This window comes from Gossypium hirsutum, chromosome D10 (genome assembly GCF_007990345.1).
Source record: "Gossypium hirsutum isolate 1008001.06 chromosome D10, Gossypium_hirsutum_v2.1, whole genome shotgun sequence".
NCBI lineage: Eukaryota > Viridiplantae > Streptophyta > Magnoliopsida > Malvales > Malvaceae > Gossypium > Gossypium hirsutum.
Window position 1 is genome coordinate 2,148,905 of NC_053446.1, and position 17,871 is coordinate 2,166,775.

At 30.9% G+C, this 17,871-nt stretch overlaps 3 protein-coding genes across 3 annotated transcripts; 1 reads left to right on the plus strand and 2 right to left on the minus strand.

The window, feature by feature from the left end:
• The first annotated feature begins 2,706 nt into the window (after positions 1-2,706).
• On the plus strand, positions 2,707-5,095 carry LOC107937742 (uncharacterized). Its single transcript, XM_016870700.2, has 3 exons — positions 2,707-3,134; positions 4,412-4,611; positions 4,693-5,095. Exons 1-3 carry the CDS (start codon positions 3,045-3,047, stop codon positions 4,949-4,951), a joined length of 549 nt encoding a protein of 182 aa, XP_016726189.1. The 5' UTR covers positions 2,707-3,044; the 3' UTR covers positions 4,952-5,095.
• A 3,898-nt stretch (positions 5,096-8,993) lies between these two features.
• On the minus strand, positions 8,994-9,956 carry LOC107937755 (dof zinc finger protein DOF1.4). The gene has a single exon (XM_016870715.2). It carries the CDS (start codon positions 9,889-9,891, stop codon positions 9,190-9,192), a length of 702 nt encoding a protein of 233 aa, XP_016726204.1. The 5' UTR covers positions 9,892-9,956; the 3' UTR covers positions 8,994-9,189.
• A 5,732-nt stretch (positions 9,957-15,688) lies between these two features.
• On the minus strand, positions 15,689-17,306 carry LOC107937745 (lactosylceramide 4-alpha-galactosyltransferase). Its single transcript, XM_016870705.2, has one exon. It carries the CDS (start codon positions 17,025-17,027, stop codon positions 15,726-15,728), a length of 1,302 nt encoding a protein of 433 aa, XP_016726194.1. The 5' UTR covers positions 17,028-17,306; the 3' UTR covers positions 15,689-15,725.
• Positions 17,307-17,871: the final 565 nt, after the last annotated feature.

The window sequence follows — 17,871 nt, forward strand, 5'->3', positions numbered from 1 at the left end:
GCCAAATGTTTGTCTCATCAAGGCTCGTTGCCTTATCAAAGGCAAAGGCTTTGCTATGCCTTGTACGCCATCGTCATGCAAACTCCAAATGACCGGTGAAGTAAGACATGACTCAAAAGGCATACATTAACACGTGTCAGCAATGTCACATGACTCAACCTATGAATATCAAGATGATGACACCTATCCTAGAATATGTATATATAGTTCTCCAGGGACAAAATCAAAAAATTACTTTAAGCGATATAAGAATATTAATGTGCAATTTTATCATTATACTAATATGTAATTTCTTAAAAATTTAAGGGACTAAATGGTAAATCTATCATTTCTGAAGGGCAAAGGTCACTCTACCTGCCCCGTTTGCCTTTGTCCCTATAGCTTCCATACACTAAAAAAGGAAAACATTTATGGGCTTAGATAGGCTCTCGACACTCAACAAAGTTTAAAATGAAAAATTTAATTTCTCACCTCAATTGTTGATAGTAATATCAAATACTTTAAAAACTACACTTTTTCACGATATTTTTCAAAAAAAAACATATTTTTAAACAAACTTTTTTACAGCACCAAATTTGTCCTTAAAAAAATATTAAAAGTTTTAAAAAGTTGATTAAAAATTATATTAAAATTAGTAAAACACTGTTGTAACTTTGTATGAACAGCAAGAAATGTCAAAATGTTTTAGTCTCTATATTAAAAATAGTTTAAAATTATATTTCTTACCATTATTATAATTTTATTCTAATCATTAACATAATTAATATTATCTAATTTGATTTTGGCAACACATATATTTTGGTTCTTTTTTCTTTTGAATATTAGTTTTATTATATGTTTTTATCATATCTATTTGTTTTTGTACAAAACTTAGAACTACCTATAGGTCATGGCTTTTTCCCAACACTGTATTTCAGTACAATCAAACTCACATTTTCTTACACTGACAATAATATTGATATATCATTTGATAAGAAATAATTAATTATTAAGGTGGAATTGATTGACTTGTCTTTAGGTAAATATCAACTGTGGATGATAATTGAAAATCTTTTGACTGGTTAGTGGTGTAAATGACAAAGTTGTCTTTTTCTTTTGTCCCCCCATTGAATTATTTTGGATGTGGCAGCAATCAAAAAAATCCATATTAATCCATTGCTTGCCATACATTTTCTCTTATCATTAATGGAGGCACATCAATCATCTTGCCCTTTAATTCTAATATTTTAATGCTCCACCAAATCATTTTCAACCCTCGTCAATGTTTTTTAATTCTCAACTAACCCTTTGCCATTGAAATACAGTCGAAACTGTGAAATATGGTGCAATACTGTGAATTATTGTTATGGGTTCACAAAACAAGAATATTTTATCAAGTCTTTATGAAGGTAAATTATAAGTATAGTGTATGGTTGAACTCGAATTGGTGTTTTTATGACACTTGGCATTCTTACTCATAAGTGTCTTATAGTATGTAAAATATGTGTTCGAGTCCAACTATGTGCGGGATGCAAACGAAGGCCAATAAAAGCCTACAGAGACCCCTCAAGTGCAGCAGGCTTGAATTGGTGCACTTTCAAGAAGAAATGGTTTAGAAATTCTCGAAATGTGTCAAAAATTTTAGAAGTTTTGAAAAAGTCTAAAAGTTTGAGAAGAGACCGAAATCTTGTAAAATTAAATAAAACGTTGTGGAAGCACTTGAGCAGTAATACTTCTTATCATTCTCTCAAACTCTCTCCCCTAAGAATCGAGCATAATATCAAACTTTTCCTCTTGTGTGTTTTAGGTGAGGCTTAAGTCTAACTAGAGACTTTTTGATCTAGATAGATGGTTGACTTGGGTAAATATTAGCAGAAGAATCGAGCAGGTCATATGTTGGTGAAGCTAAAGTCTTGGCTCATAACCTAAGGTGCAGGTTGCACCTTCTCAAGCTCGATAATGATGTGGAAGATTCAGAGACATGTGCTTGCAACGCATTGAATGTTCTCCACCTTAGTAGCTAAGGTTTTTTTTTAATCTAATTTGGTACTTGAATTTAATACATTTTTCTTAATTTGATATTTAAGTTTTTTTAGTCCAATTTGGTACTTTAAATGTTCTATTACATTTAGTTTAATTTATTAAATTTATTTTATTTTTTAATTTAATTTAATATAATTAATTTCTTTTATTTTGATTATTCAAAGCTCTTATTTTTTTTCTTCAACAGTCCTTTGTTAAGCATAGCTCAAAACATAATTTTCTAACACGAATTTCTTTTGATATTAACGATATTTTTATGGAATTGAGGACTTTGTAAAGATTAAGTCATACTTTAAACATGTGGTCCCTCTTGAATAATTTATATCCTTAACAATCAAAGTGATCTTAACTTCAATAAAAAGTAAAATTTGAGCATATTCTTTAGTGAAATACTGAAAATTCTAAATAAAAATAATAAGTCTTACCATTAAATTTAATGTCATTTGCTACCTATATAAAAAAAATAACAACGTTAGTGTTTTTGGGTAATTTTTATAGCATTTGACTAGTTTAGATATCAAATTAAAGAAAATTATCAATTATGTGCCAAATTCAAAAAATGTGTTAAGTTTAGATATCAATTTTAATTGAAAAAAACTTAAATATCAACTAAAAAAGAATTTAAATGTTAGATTAAGCCAAATTAAAATAATATAACATTCATCTTTGGATCTTGCTAGGCTTGTGGCAAGGAAAGTCCACAACGGTTACTTATCATGCATTTAGTTTCGTGGATAAACACGAAAGTCAAAATCAAAACCACTAAACAAAATCAATTAAACTAATCTTCCAATCATATTCAGATACGTATTTGAGTAATTATTACTTTCTTTAGAAGTAAAACCACGCTACCCTAACCTCAAACCTCTGCACATATATATAGTCCCCCCATTTGTTCCTGCTTTTTTCGAACGGTTTTACTTAAAATTCCTTTTTCCTTTTCTGTTTACTTCTCTGGGTCATAATTTTTTTTGGGATTTTTGTTTAAGCTTTGTGGGGGGAGGGGGGTTGCCCTTTTAACTATGGCTTCAACGTTGTTACTGGCTCTGGTTTTTGTGATTGATCTTATTGCTTTTGGACTTGCTGTTGCTGCTGAGCAAAGGAGAAGCACTGTGAGTTTTCTTCATACAGAAAAAAAAAACTGCCCTTTTGTTTCTTTCCTTCCTTTTTTAGAGTACTCTTTGCTATTTATGACTAATTTCTTATGGTTTGCTTATTTTGTTTATATGATTTCCTGAATGGGTTTTTGATTCCATGCTGTAGAGTTTAGGCTTTTTAGTTGTAAGGTAAAAAGTTGCTTGCTTTCTAAACAAAATGAATATTTGTTATATAGCATGGTTGTTTGTATTTGAAGTTCCAAGTTTTCAATAAGCGCTCACTGTGAAAACTAAGCTAGAAATGCACTTGGGTGCAAAATATTTAACTATAAAGATGGGTTAAACAAGATTTTGTTGCAAGTATTAGTAGTTTTACTTACCGGGAAAACCGTGATTTTGGGCTAATTTAGTATTCCCGTTGAGTTCAAAAAGTGATTGAGTTTGGTTCTAAATAGGCTAAATGCTCAAATTGAGACCAAAAACGTCTTATGGGTTGTTTACATAAGGGACCAACTTTTTCAGATGATGTCTAACCTTTACAAAAGTGCTCAAATGAATGTCAAATATTTGTGAAAATACTTAAATAAGTGCTAAACCATTTCAAAGTACTCAAATGTCGTATATCATATTTTAAAATATGTTTATTATTTTCATTTCTTTTCAAGTTATATCTAATTCAGTTGTCATGTGTTTTATTTTAAACACGTCGGCATTCACCTAATTTTTACGACAAATAGGGAAAGCGCATAAAAAGTATTTATTTGAACACTTTTATAAAGGTCAAGCTATTATTTGATCATTTTAAAAAAATTGGCCCTTACGTGAGTTACACTTAAAAGGTTGGGCCCTAATTTGAGCATTTAACCGCTCTAAATACATCCTTTTATCAACAAGCTTGTTTAGTTCATGATAACAGGAATATTTAATAAAAAAATGTAGGAAAACACTAAGAGGAAACCGTGCTGAAAACATTGTATATCTTCAATACCATTTTAGATGCTATGTTACTTCAAGAGTGTTTTAATTTAGAACTTGAGGCTCAGGGAAGAAATGTCTTTGTTGTTCTTATTGATCCCAAATAGAGTGCACATGGCCTCTGAAAGAGGTTATTGCCTTGAGATTTGGGTAATGTATCTGTTGGTTCTAAGATCATAGGCTGGCTATGCTTCTTTCGATGCCAGCAGGAATGTTTCGTAGTTACAAACAATGTATCTACAGCGAACGATATTTGGTTATGCCGGTGCAACCATCGACAATTCTAAATGGTGATAGCCCTTGTTCTCTGTTTGCAGGCCACTGTTGGCAATAATGGGAAAGAAAGTTATTGTGTTTATGATAAGGATATTGCAACTGGCTTAGCTGTAGGTTCATTCCTTTTCCTTCTACTCGGTCAGATACTAATCATGGTGGCGAGCCGATGCTTATGCTGTGGTAAAGCCATGAAACCTAGTGGTTCTAGAGCATGGGCAGTTGTACTCTTCATCACTTGCTGGTAATGTTTTTTCACTGCTTTTTAACGCCTCGTGTTCGTTTCCCCAATCTTCTAATCAACGTGTTGCATCGGGTATTTCAGGGTGTTCTTTCTCATCGCGGAGGTATGCTTGCTAGCAGGGTCGGTCCGTAACGCATACCACACCAAATACAAGAATCTCTTGGATAATCCTCCATCATGTGCAACGTTGAGAAAAGGTGTGTTTGGCGCCGGGGCTGCATTCGTTTTCTTAACGGCCGTAGTTTCCGAGCTTTACTACGTTAGCTACTCGAAAGCAGCTAGGGATGAGAAGCCTAACAACTATGGTAGGGACACTGGAGTGAGAATGGGAAACCTATAAGAAGAGTATATATATATGGTCATTGATGATCATATGAAATATTCTTATGTAGGAATTCATTGTTAATTTGACCTTGGTGTGTTTTTGGTGTAGAAAAACTTAGATGATAACATGTGTGATTGACTATACATTGATCTTTGACCATGCCCACTTTAGCCTCTCTTTTTTTTCCTATGTTTTTCAATGTTTTTTACCTAGGGTAAATTTAGAACTTTCTTTAGAAGTTAAAAGTTAAATTATAAATTTAATTTTATTATTTTTTATAAATATTAAATCATAATTTTATTATTTTTGGGAAGTCGAAATGCAATATTTTTTCATGTATTAACTTAAACTTTATAAATTTTAAAAGACGAGAAAATTTCTCATTTTTAAAGGCCATTGTCCTTGTCTACCCATTTGGTGTCACCCTGACCTATTTATAAAATGTTTTTAAAAAAAACATGATTTTTCATGTAAAAGATGTTTCAAATAGTCACATTTTTTACTTTTGTCTTTTAGTGTTTTTATATGTAGTATTACACATGGTACTTCCAGGGATATTTACTAAAATATTATAACAAAAATAAAAAATTATCAAAATGTTATAACTTTTTTTTATTTATCAAAATATTATTTTTTTTATTTGTGAAAATATACCCAAAAAAAACTGCAAAAAGCTGACACCAGCCTGATCAAGTCAATCACATTGGCGGTACCAAATGTGCCAAAGAGATTGGTAGCACCAATTGTGCCAAAGTGATTGGCGGTACCAATGGTGCCAAATGACTAAAATTGGGCTAATTGCCTTCTAAGCCATTCTTATTTATTATTTTCTTTTTATTCTCCTTCAACTCATTTTTTTATTTAATAACTCTATTTTAATTTAATAAACTATTCTCATTTAATAACTCTATTTTAATTTAATAAACTATTAAGTAATACTTAATTTTTTTAAATTAAAATAGAGTTATTAAATGAGAGAATTCTAATTAAGTGGCCATTTGCAGTTTCAAGGACTTGACATGCAAATTTACTATTTTGAATTTTGAAAGTGAATTGTTGCTGTGCGCACTAAAATTGAAATGTGGCTAATTGCCTTCTAAGCCCTCCTTAGAATTCTAATTAAGTAATAATTCTATTTTAATTTAATAAACTATTCTCATTTAATAACTCTATTTTAATTTAAATGAGAATAGTTTATTAAATTAAAATAGAGTTATTAAATAAAAAAATGAGTTGAAGGGGAATAAAAAGAAAATAATAAGTAAGAAGGGCTTAGAAGGCAATTAGCTCAATTTTAGTCATTTGGCATCATTGGTGCCGCCAATCACTTTGGCACCATTGGTGCCACCAATCTCTTTGGCACCTTTGGTGCCGCCAATGTGATTGGCCTGATCAGGCTGGTGTCAGCTTTTTGCAGGTTTTTTTTTGTATATTTTCGTAAATAATAAAAAAAAGTAATATTTTGGTAAATAAAAAAAAGTTATAACATTTTGGTAATTTTTTATTTTTGTTATAATATTTTAGTAAATATCCCGTACTTCCACCACTGAATACCTTCATGAGAGGGCTTTGTCAATATATGATAAATATGAGAAGGATGAACGCGAAAGCGGATCGTAAAATTTGTCAAAGTTGTAGATTTGATTGAGGGCTCTAGACGTTCAAAAAGAAACTTGGATTTTGACACAACTTGAAACGAAATTGAATTCAAGTCAAATAGAAAAAATTAAAACAAATAAATAAAATAAAATAATAAATCAAAGATTAAGGATGCAAATAAAGAAGATAAATAAAAAGATAGAACGTGGCGTGTAGAAGTCCTAAGAAGCCTTAGAAATACGAAGAATCCACAACCATTTTCAACTGGCTCTAATTTTCCCTTCAAGATAGAAACCTTAGCAAGAAAAAGTTTAAAAATGATCCCCACAATCTAAAAAGATTGTTAAAACTCTTCTAAGAAAAACTCAAGAGAAATTCTTCAAAAGAAAAACCTAAAGAGAATTTATTAACTCAAAAAAGAAATAAAATAATAATGAATTGTCTGAATTGTGTATAATGCAAATGCTTATATATACGCTAGCTAAATAAATATAAATAAAACTCTTAAGTATACTAGAACTCTAATTTAATATAAACAAGAAGTAGTTTTAAACTAAACTTTCTTATTAACATAAAACTCTTAAATAACTTAAAATACTTAATAATTATAAAAAATTAGGAATAAAATAATAAGATATGATAAATATAATATTCAGCTCATATATAATAAAAATTAAGCCTAAAACTCAAACCTAATATGATTTAAACTTGAATTAAAAGTCTAAAACTCGTAATTCCAGTCATAATCTCGTTCAGAAATTCTGCTCGCGCAGTCTTCACTAAAACGGTCATAACTTGAGCTCCTGAACTCAAAATCGAGTGATTCAAAATGCGTTTCGAAACTAAGAGATGGATCTTCAACCATCATGGAGACATCTCAACCCAGAAATGCCAAGATCCCATCCAAAAAGTCGTCGCAAGTCTGATAATTTTCCAAGTCTAAAAATTAACAATTTTGGTGATTGAAATCTAATAAATTTTACTTCATCCATGCAAATATCAATGTATCTCTACCAAAGGTATTCTTCACTCGAGTCCTAAAAACACATAAGCCGATCATTGTTAGGTAGACCATTTATATTGACGTGACAATTATCACCTACCACTTACATACTCTACAACATCACATTACTCATCAATCTAAGCCCTTTGAAAGAATCAATGAACCAACCAAAGGCTACCATGTGCCTCCATAGGTCTATTACTTTAAAAACTCGTCTCACACCTGCATACCCTACAATATCACATTACTTATCAGTCTAAGCCCTTTGAAAAAATCAACGAACCAGCCAAAGGCTACCATGTGCCTACATAGGCCTAGGCTACTAGACACAACCCATACCTCTCCTAACTCCTTCATCATCTACTCCTCCTTCCAGATCCCTTTTATCAAACATATAACAATCTCTCACCGACCAATTTTTATTTCAACAAGATTCAATAAATTATTAGCTAGAATCAGAGGAAAAAAAGATATTTTCTCAACAATCCCATAGTAGATAAAAACTCAATCAAAGGAAGCTGATGCTATAAAAACAAATTAGGAAACAAAGAATGGAAAGTGTGGCCCCAATGTCCACATGCTCTGGATCTCTCAACTTAGAGAGGATGAGAGCAGACCATGTTGGAACAAAGATTTTGGTGCCTACTAAACTAGTAATAATATAAACATAGAAGTACACAGTTTAGACTGGCCAGCTAGAAAAGGGAAAAAGAAGAAGAAAAGTAAAGCAAAAAAAAAAAAAACCTACTTTCCAACCAGACAAAGAAGAGAATGATTCTCTGATCATAAATTATAAAGAAAAAGAATCTAACTATATTACAACTATTCAGATATGTCACTAAATATGCATATCCACATCAACGACCTTCCATCACATTCAGTTTGCCCAGCATAGCTGGAAAAAGACCCCATTTCTGAACTCTTCATATATCATATAGGTTTTGGAACTATTGGCAAAAGCTGAGGAATCCAACTTTGAAAGTTGGAATTCGAATCTCATTATATGCTATTATAATGTGTGGGTTTTCTTCTCATGTTTTGTGTGGATCTTATTCAACTATTTTTAGATTAGTCTGGTTTTTATCCGATTTTCATTCTTTATGCATTATATTGATTGTATTTTACATTATAGTTTGGTGTGTCATATAAATTTATACTTGTTTTATTCTTATAATTTGTACTTGCCTTGTAATTGTACGGTCTTTGTGTTACCGCATATATATATATATATATGATATATCCCTCTTCAAGGCCTTAGTTTAATGGTAAGATTAAGGTCTACGTTCAAGTACTTTATAATTCTTATATAAATGTATAAGTTCTCTACTAAATTTAATCTAACTAATTAATTAATTTGTAATTAATTATGATGATTGATTCTATTCCAACCGTAATAGTAATAATTATAAAAATAACATATCCCACCATATTTCCCACTTTTCCATTCATACACCTAACATGCAAATTCATATTCTTGCATTATGTAAAGATGTAGAGAGTACAAAATGATGTCCACCTAAAACCCAGAGCTGAATCTGAAAAATCACAGCTTTGTGAACAATAATCAATCTAAGGGGCCAAAAAAAAAAAGTAAATGAGAAAAAGGGATCTCCTACATATTAACATTGAATATATAATTAAAATTTGCTTTTCATGGTTTGATCTCAGAATCAACCCATGGTATGTTGTTGAGATCAGTAGAGACCAGTTCATCAATATCATCCAGGTTCCAGTAATTTGCCATGTCCATGCTTGCACTAGGCACTTGCCATGTCTGTGAACGACTACTGTTTGCTTCTCCAGTGTAGTTATAGATACTTGGTGAAATGGAGCTAGAACTTGAGCTTGAAAATGGGAATTCTAGGCCTTGAGTTTGAGGTAACAAAAGGGATGAAGATGAACCCATTAGCATGTTATTACGGTCCAACAATGGTGGAAATGGATGTTGTTGCTGCCATTGGATTGCCATCAAGGAATCAAGCAACAGCCTATTGCTATTATCACTAGAGGCAGTGCTGGTTTTAATGGCGGTGCTGGCAGCTTTGATGCCAGGCTTGAGCCGCTGGTTTTTACGACCACCACCGACAGGTACATTCCGGAGAGTGCCACCTTTAGTCCAATGTCTCTTACAAGCCTTGCAGAAATGTCTAGGCTGTGATTTGTTGTAGTTATTGTAATAACAAAACTTTGTGTTCAAAGAATCACATCTAGGACACTTCAATGGCTGCTGGTGCTGGTTTTGTGTGCGTCGCTTCTTCATTATTGAAGCTTTTGGTAGTGTTTGAGCCTGCAACAAAGATTGGCTCCAACCATGACCACCATCGCTAGAAACCTGTTTAGAACTCAATCCCATAACACTATATATCTTTAATCTAAGCTATATGTCTCACATACATATATATACATAAAATAGTGAGTTTGTTTTAGACTTTGATAAACAAATAATGATATGATGATTAATATATAGAAGCATAGAAGAAGAGAGAGGATTTCTTGCTTAACAATGAATTTGAAAGTGGGGTAGGGAGGGTGAAACGTGGGATTATTTGGACCGTTGATGGTGGAGAGTGATTGGATAGGCTGTAAAGAGCAAAAGGTATTCATGTTACATGTTATAATAAGTAATAGTAAATTAATTAAGGTATGCTACAATGTCATGCATATCGTATAGTGTATATACATATAATAATCTTCCCTTAACATTTAGATGGGGGGAGAAATGGGTCTCTTAAAACCTATAATTTGGGAGTTATGAAAATAGTCTCGCATGGCATGATAGCTAATAGATGATTCTTGTGATGATGATCTTATGGGCCTATGTACATGTGATTATGCACCTATGGGCCTTATGTGTGAAGATCCCCAAGTTGGTTTTTTTCACTAAATATTGGCTTGAAGTTGCCTCTAAAAACTTTAAATTATTGTTATTTCTTGTAGTGTTGTTAAAATTTTAATAATTTATTTAATTTTTATAAAAAAAATTTGACTATGTTGATACAGAGTGAAAGAGAGTGTTTGAAGACAGCTCACTAAGCAGACGGAAAGTCGTAAGTGGTCGAGTATTGTAGTAGAAAGGAAAAAAGAGAAAGTAACAATTGAGAGAGAGACTATAATGAGTATTTCGGCTCATATTTGGGCCTTATAAATGGTATTGCCAATCCTTTTTTGAGATTACACATGTCTTTCTATTATTGGTTTCGTACTATATAGATTCGGCCAACCTACTGATGTTCCTTTCTCCTATGTACAGGCTGCCTTATCATGATACTAAATAAGGGTAGTATATAGACGTCATGTGATCTCTCAACATGTACTCACCTTATTATTAATATGTGAGACAGGTATTTCAAAGTCTTAATCAGTGGTATCTAGTCTTCGTTATTGGTCTCAGCTAGTAAGACGAACTCTCCAAATACCATTAATTAATTCAGGAGATAAACATATAACAAACATTAATTTTATATAAATAATAATAATCAAAGTGAATGGATAAATGGTACCTAAAAAGCTAAATAAGCACACATCAACTTTTGGTGTTGGAATGAAATGGCATTTGGTATGCGATTAAAACGAGAATAATCGGTATAAAATTTTGTCTGATATAATTAACAAATGGCATTATTAGTTGCATCCATGAAAGGCTTATCAGAATATGAATGTGTGTGCAATTTGAGAGTCGCTCAAATTTTTAAACCATCAAAGGATCGAAACAATTAGGCCAGGGATGATGCATAAGTTTGATTTTATTTTTTAAAGTAAAAAATCAGTAATAATGTAACCTAAATCTTTAGTCGGTTGGTTAGGTAAAGTTGATTTGCATAGCCATTTTTCAATACTTTCCATAACGTCTGTCGCACAGTTTAGAAAGTGACTAAGCACACTAGCCAATTGAACGAAAACATGTCTGTATCCATCGTCTGGGAAACCAGTTGGTGGCAACGATGGCGCCAGCGAGGGTCCTCTGCAAAGCACCAATACCCGCCTGTGAGGAAGGAAGCGTCGCCGCTGAATGACAACGAGAGGACGTCAATGGCGCTTGTTTCCTTCCATTTTTCAAATGCAAAGCTTTAGTTTTTCTAACACTTACTGATAACTAATATTTTTAATTTGTTTGGGTGTGTCTTAATTTCATTATCGTTGCAATTGTTGTGTTACAATTATTGACTTGAAATTTGTTGATGCCGAAGAAAGAAGTATCTTCTTATTCTCGGAATAATAGTTCTTAATCTGGTAATTTTCTCTACATTAGAAACTTTACAATGTGTTTTTCTTCATCATCTTGCCTGCAGCATTAACGATACGAAATTATGATTCCGCAGGTAACAACTCTCTTGCTCAAAATTGATTTGGTTTGATTTTTTATATTAATTTTTTAAATTTATTTTGGTAAAATGAGTTTTATTTTATAGTTTTTAATATTATTTAACAAAATTTTAAGATATTTTCATAAATATTTTAAAAAAATATAAATTTTTAAAATTTTTAAAAATTATTTTTCTATTTCAAATATAAAATATTTATTTTTATATCATATAAAATTAATATTAATTATATATTAAATAAAAAACAGCATTCAATTCGGTTTCAGATAATCAAAAGACACACGTACCAATTTTTTAACGTTGCTTTTAGAATAAAGAAGACATTATCAATATCCCTAACACTCACCCTATTATTTTATTACATGGCAAAATAGTTAAACTAGTCAAAACAACAGACTTGTTAGAAATAAATTTAGTAAAAAAAAAAAAGATACACACGTGTGTGTATAAGATTGCACGTGAGAGAAGTTGGGCTGTGAGTCCGGTTATAATTGGATGATGAGATAAAGATGGACTTTTTCAATTTTCTACTTCATGGGCCTCAATTAATCTTATTCGAAACCCAATATAAATTTAATAATTATCCATTTTGATAGAATTTTTTGGTCAGAGTCTACTAAGAGTCCCTATACTTCTATATAAATTTCATTTTAATCCCTTTACCAAAAATTACTCTAGCTTAATCCTTACATGTTAAATTTTTATTCAAAGCCTGATACATTTACAATATTTCATTAGGTTACTAATAAGTTGAACAAAATATATCATACTTAATTAATATACTCATGACCCGACTCGATCCATAGAAAACCAACCATCCCAAAAAAAAATCCATGTATTTTTGAAATACCGAACGGCTAAATTATCAGTAACTTAATAGAAAATTATAACAATATCATGATTTGAATAAATTTTTAATGTACGGATATTAATCTAAAGTAGTTTTTAATAAAGGGACTAAAATGAATTTTAAATAGTAATATAGGGACTTCCGATAAACTTTGACTGAATTTTTTTTATAAAAAAAAATCCAAACTGCCGTAAACTAGGACACTAAATTGTTTCATATATTATTTTTTAACAGCTTAAAGTTATTTTATTAAATTTAGTTGTATTATTAATCTAAATATTTTTTAGAAAAAGCAGTGAAAGCGAACATGCTTTAGCTTTTTAAGAGGCGGCCGACTATAAAGAGTCTGCTTCAGTTTCACTTTCTTAAATGCATTTGTCAGGAACCAATTCCCCATGTCTTAAATTTATTTCTTAAGAAATATTTTCATTAAAACAATAATAACAGTGTGGACATAGGAACATACAACATGTTTTTCCTTACCATGTTGTCTTGTTACAAAAATCACATGATCTATTTGACCTTGAAGGTAAAATTAACTCATATTAAGTATTTGTTTTGTTGTCCTCTAAAATGGTTCATTTTCAGGTGTATACATAAGGTAAATTTTATTGAAATAATATGTTAGAGGTAATTACGTGTCATACGTGATGACACATATTTCTTTTGAAAGTTACATATATTTTAAATATTTTTTAGAGGATTATAATAAACAGGTGATACTATACAAGTGGTTTATACTCATAAGAGATGAACTTTTAGAGAGATTACTAAATTAATAGGTTGTCAGATTGACATACAAGTCACGCGTTTTATATTACAACGTAATAATGTACTATAAATTATAGGATTTTTTTTTGTGAAAATTAATTTTATCTTTAATTTTTTATCTATATTAATAAATAAAAACCACTAAAACTAATTATTTACTTCAAAATTTTCAAATTAAAATTTCAAAATAAGATTATTTTCAATAAAAATTCTTTCTAAAGTTTTTCCTTTTACCAGGGTGGGTTTAATTAATGTCAGTAGATATTGTTTAATAACGTAAGATAATATTCTAGAAATTAGTTTGTCTTATATGTATTTAATGAATATTGTTTACTTAATTATATGTAACTTATAATTAACTACATTATATAAATATTATTATAAATAATATTAAAGAATAAACAAATTTAAAAAAAAAAGGACAATCATGGAGAAGCCATTGGTCAAGAACTCGAGTTGAAAGGGTTTCATCAACTTAGATTTCTTCTTATTTTTGCTTACAACATCATCATCATCATTATTATTATTCAGCAGCAATTAAACCGTATCTTTAGTCAACTTTGGGTACATTAATCAACAAGTGGCCTTACATAAGAAAGATCATAAATGAGTTCATTAGCATGTGCCCAACTTCCCCAAACCCAATAAATTGGAACTAAAATCAAATTGAATAATGGCAACTCCTCACAAGAGAATCGTTCAATGTAAATTGCACGACTTAAAGGATAAATAAATGTGCCATTGCATCACATTCAGAGATGCAAAATGCATATTAAAATGGGGGTGATATTGCTGTACTCATTGACTTCTCAATATTGTCTTTTGTTCTATCATGGTGACAAATGGTGAAATATACAAAAAGATGTCTTTTTTAAATCATTGACGGTTTAATTGAGTGTATTTTTTTATAAGGACTCAATTAATATTTGATTTTTTATTAAAAGTTATTTTTTATTATTTAACCTTAGAAAATGACCTAATCTGAGCATTAAGTATGGTTTAGGTATCAATTTAGTCTTTTTAGTATGAAATGGTAAAGCTCACTGCCATAGTTGATGATACCGAGTTGCTACTCAGTGTGATGTCGATATGGGTATGTTTTTCTATTTCATTCCATATATCTGAAGAATTACAAAAGATAATATTTTATACTCATGTTCATATATTTCGAACACAGAAAATCAAATACAAAATTTTCAAGAAAATTGAAGGGGGAAGCAGCCTGGTTTGAAAGATAATTTGTGGCAATTACATGTTTAATGGTCCCAAACTGGATCAGGATAATGGTTGCAATTGGCATATAAATCTAAGAGAATATGGTAAGGCAAAGAGATAAATTACATATAAAAGAACACACGCATGGTACCATGATGTAAACCAAGCCCAAGAGTAGGTGTCTTACATTAATTGGAGGCTGAGAGATTACTTTCATGTCTTATTCAAGCAATTACATCCTACATTATCTACTACTTTTTTGATTTTGCTTTTTTTTATTTAAAAAATAGATAAATCAGTCCATATACAATAGATTAAAAAACATATCGGTTCTTTTGTTAAAAATTTTATTTATTTTTACCGTTAAAAATTGATCTTTATACATCAGCATAAGGTATATATGGCATGCCACATTTTAGTGATTGGTTATTCCATCAACCACATCGGTTTTAAACAATAAAAATAGATAAAATTTTCAACTAAAATGACCAATTTGCTATTTTCTAATAGTGATGGCAAAATACAATCTGACTCTTTGTACGTAATGTTCAACCCAACATTCAAACCAAATGGTGTCATATGACTCAATGAATATTTGACACATGTGCTCTAATAAAAAACCATACATACTTAATTGGGATAAAAGAACACTTAAGAACCAAATTAAACTTTGAAACCATGCGTAAGTGAGGAAAAAAATCTAAGTATCAAATTGAACACTAAAATTAAACTCAATTACCAATAGTAAATTAACCTTTTTCTTCAACCAGTAATTGGATAAAATCAAATAAACCCAAATCTCAATTATTGCTATCTTTATGTCATAAAGCATGAAAAACATGTATAGTAAAAGCATGATTTAACAACATACTTTCTTTTTTTTACTTTCAAAATTAAAAAAATAAAAAAAAAACAGCATATTATTCTTCCTTTCATTCTCATAAGTTGAAATCACAGGTAGCAAAAAAAAAACCCAAACTGAAAATATATAATGAGACAAATTGAACCTTATTATATAAAAATCTATACTTACAAACTTGATGTTGAAATATTGCAAAAAATACAACAATCTGATATAATATGATGAACAATGCTACCTTCTTCAACTCTAACATCCTTGCTTTGCCTGTTCCAAAGATGAACAGCATAGCTTTGTCTTCGGATTTGCTCGAGTTTACGACGTAACCAATCCGATTGAATCCCATTATTAGGCTCTCGGAATAAGCTTCGGATCCGACTCCAATCGACCGGATAAAAAGCCGGCGGTGGCAACACGGTGAAGTTAAATCCAGGCCTATTGGTAACTCTACCAACTACCCTTGAAACTAAATAAGGACCATTGTGACCCCATTTATTACCATCAAAAGTAAGTGCAAATTCTTGTATGAATTTGTACAACAATGGATGATGTTTATCAAAAACCAACACAGCGTTGTTTAATCTACTCCATGTTTTGGTCTCAATGTTCATGGACTGTGCACCAATGACATTGCTCAAATTGTTGAAACTTTTTAAAACAATAACATCTGTGTCGATATAAACGCCGCCGTATTTGTATAACAAGACCAATCGGAGTAGATTAGACAGGTTTTGTCCTAAAGAAACCTCACCTGGATTGATATTGCCTGTCTTTAATCGATTAAACCATGTTTCTGCATATGTGTGCTTGAATATAGAATCAAAATCAGGACTTACAGTGATTAAATTAAACCCCATGTTTAAAAATGTTTTTAAAACAGCATTTCCTTTTGGGGAATCTAATGAAGGGGATACAATGACAAGACAAGCTTTGGGGTTTGATTTGAACACACTTTCAATGACAAGTAATTCTCTATGACTCAATGAGTGTAATGATGAAATCCATGTCATGAAAAAACGAAGCTTACAGTTTGAATTTTGGAAAAAAGCCCTTAATTTGGTGGAGAAAGTGAAACCCTTTGTTCTTTTTGTTGTCCTTAATTGCAAAGCCTTCAATGTTTGAGGACTAAAACGATGAGGTTGTTTTTCTGGCTTTGAAACCATTGAAATGTTGGGTTTTTGTAAAAGAGATAAATGGGTTTTTAAGTTTAAAGATGGGTTCTCTTCTTTCACTGCATACATAACTGAGGAAGATGATAACTTTTTCACCGGTTTGTCACCGGGAAGGATCTCCGGTAACAAATTGGCGGGCACCGGTGAAGTTTTGGCGGGAACAGAGAGGTTAATGTAGAAAACAGAGAAGCCATTACAAGCTAAAAGAAGAAGAAGGAAAAGTGATAATAAAAGCACAAAGCTAAAGACTGAATTTTTGGTATGATGGAAATTATGGTAAAGTTTAGACATTTGAAACATTGGTTTTTTTTTTTTTGGGGGGGGGGGTTGTAAGAAATTAAAGTGGATTTGTTACAGACATTGATGGTGGTGGTAATAGTTTCATTTGTAAATGAAAAAGATTAAGAAAAAGAGGGCATTTCAATGGAAGCTAGAGGAAGAAGAAGAACAGGAGCTTTAATGGAGGAAATTGCAAAATAATGGGATTTACAAAAGAACAAAATTATTGTAGAAGTGTTTGTGTGGTTTTGGACTTTGAAAGCAACCATGCAAGCAAGAAGAGAGGTCTCTCCAACTCCCAAAGCAGCTTCTATTATTGCTATAATTAGCCAATAGGGAAAAATAAAAATAAAAAATTGCTGTAATAGAATAGTTTATTTTTGGTTTAAATATGCACTCAGTCCCTTGTCTATTTTTTACTTTTAGGAATTTAATCTCTTTGTTTGTCGGATTTGAAAAGTAATGGGTTAAATCATTATTTGAGGTCTGAACTTGTCAACTACTTTCATATTAGAGCTTGAATTTTTTTTTGCCCCAATTTAGTCCTTCAACTTGGCGTTTGTTCTCACATTAGAGCCTAAACCATTTTTTGTCTAGGTTAACCCTTGAACTTGACAATTGTTCCTATATTAGGGCAAACATTGTTTTTATAATCGTATACTTTTTTAAATATATATAATTGTATAAACCTTTTCTCAAAAAAATACGAGGCATAAAGATAAATTTAACTCTTAATATTTACATCTCTTGTCAATTTGATTTTTAGTTAAATTTAGCCTTCAACCTTTTAAAAAGAGTAAAATTACTATTTTTTAAATAAAAATACTAACTAAAATATTGAATTTTTAAATATAGAATCCACATG

Coding starts and splice junctions, on each gene's coding strand:
- LOC107937742 (XM_016870700.2), top strand. CDS start 3,045: ATGGCTTCAACGTTGTTACTGGCTCTGGTTTTTGTGATTGATCTTATT. Junction 3,135..4,411: donor CTGAGCAAAGGAGAAGCACT/GTGAGTTTTCTT, acceptor CTCTGTTTGCAG/GCCACTGTTGGCAATAATGG. Junction 4,612..4,692: donor GTACTCTTCATCACTTGCTG/GTAATGTTTTTT, acceptor CGGGTATTTCAG/GGTGTTCTTTCTCATCGCGG.
- LOC107937755 (XM_016870715.2), bottom strand. CDS start 9,891: ATGGGATTGAGTTCTAAACAGGTTTCTAGCGATGGTGGTCATGGTTGG.
- LOC107937745 (XM_016870705.2), bottom strand. CDS start 17,027: ATGTTTCAAATGTCTAAACTTTACCATAATTTCCATCATACCAAAAAT.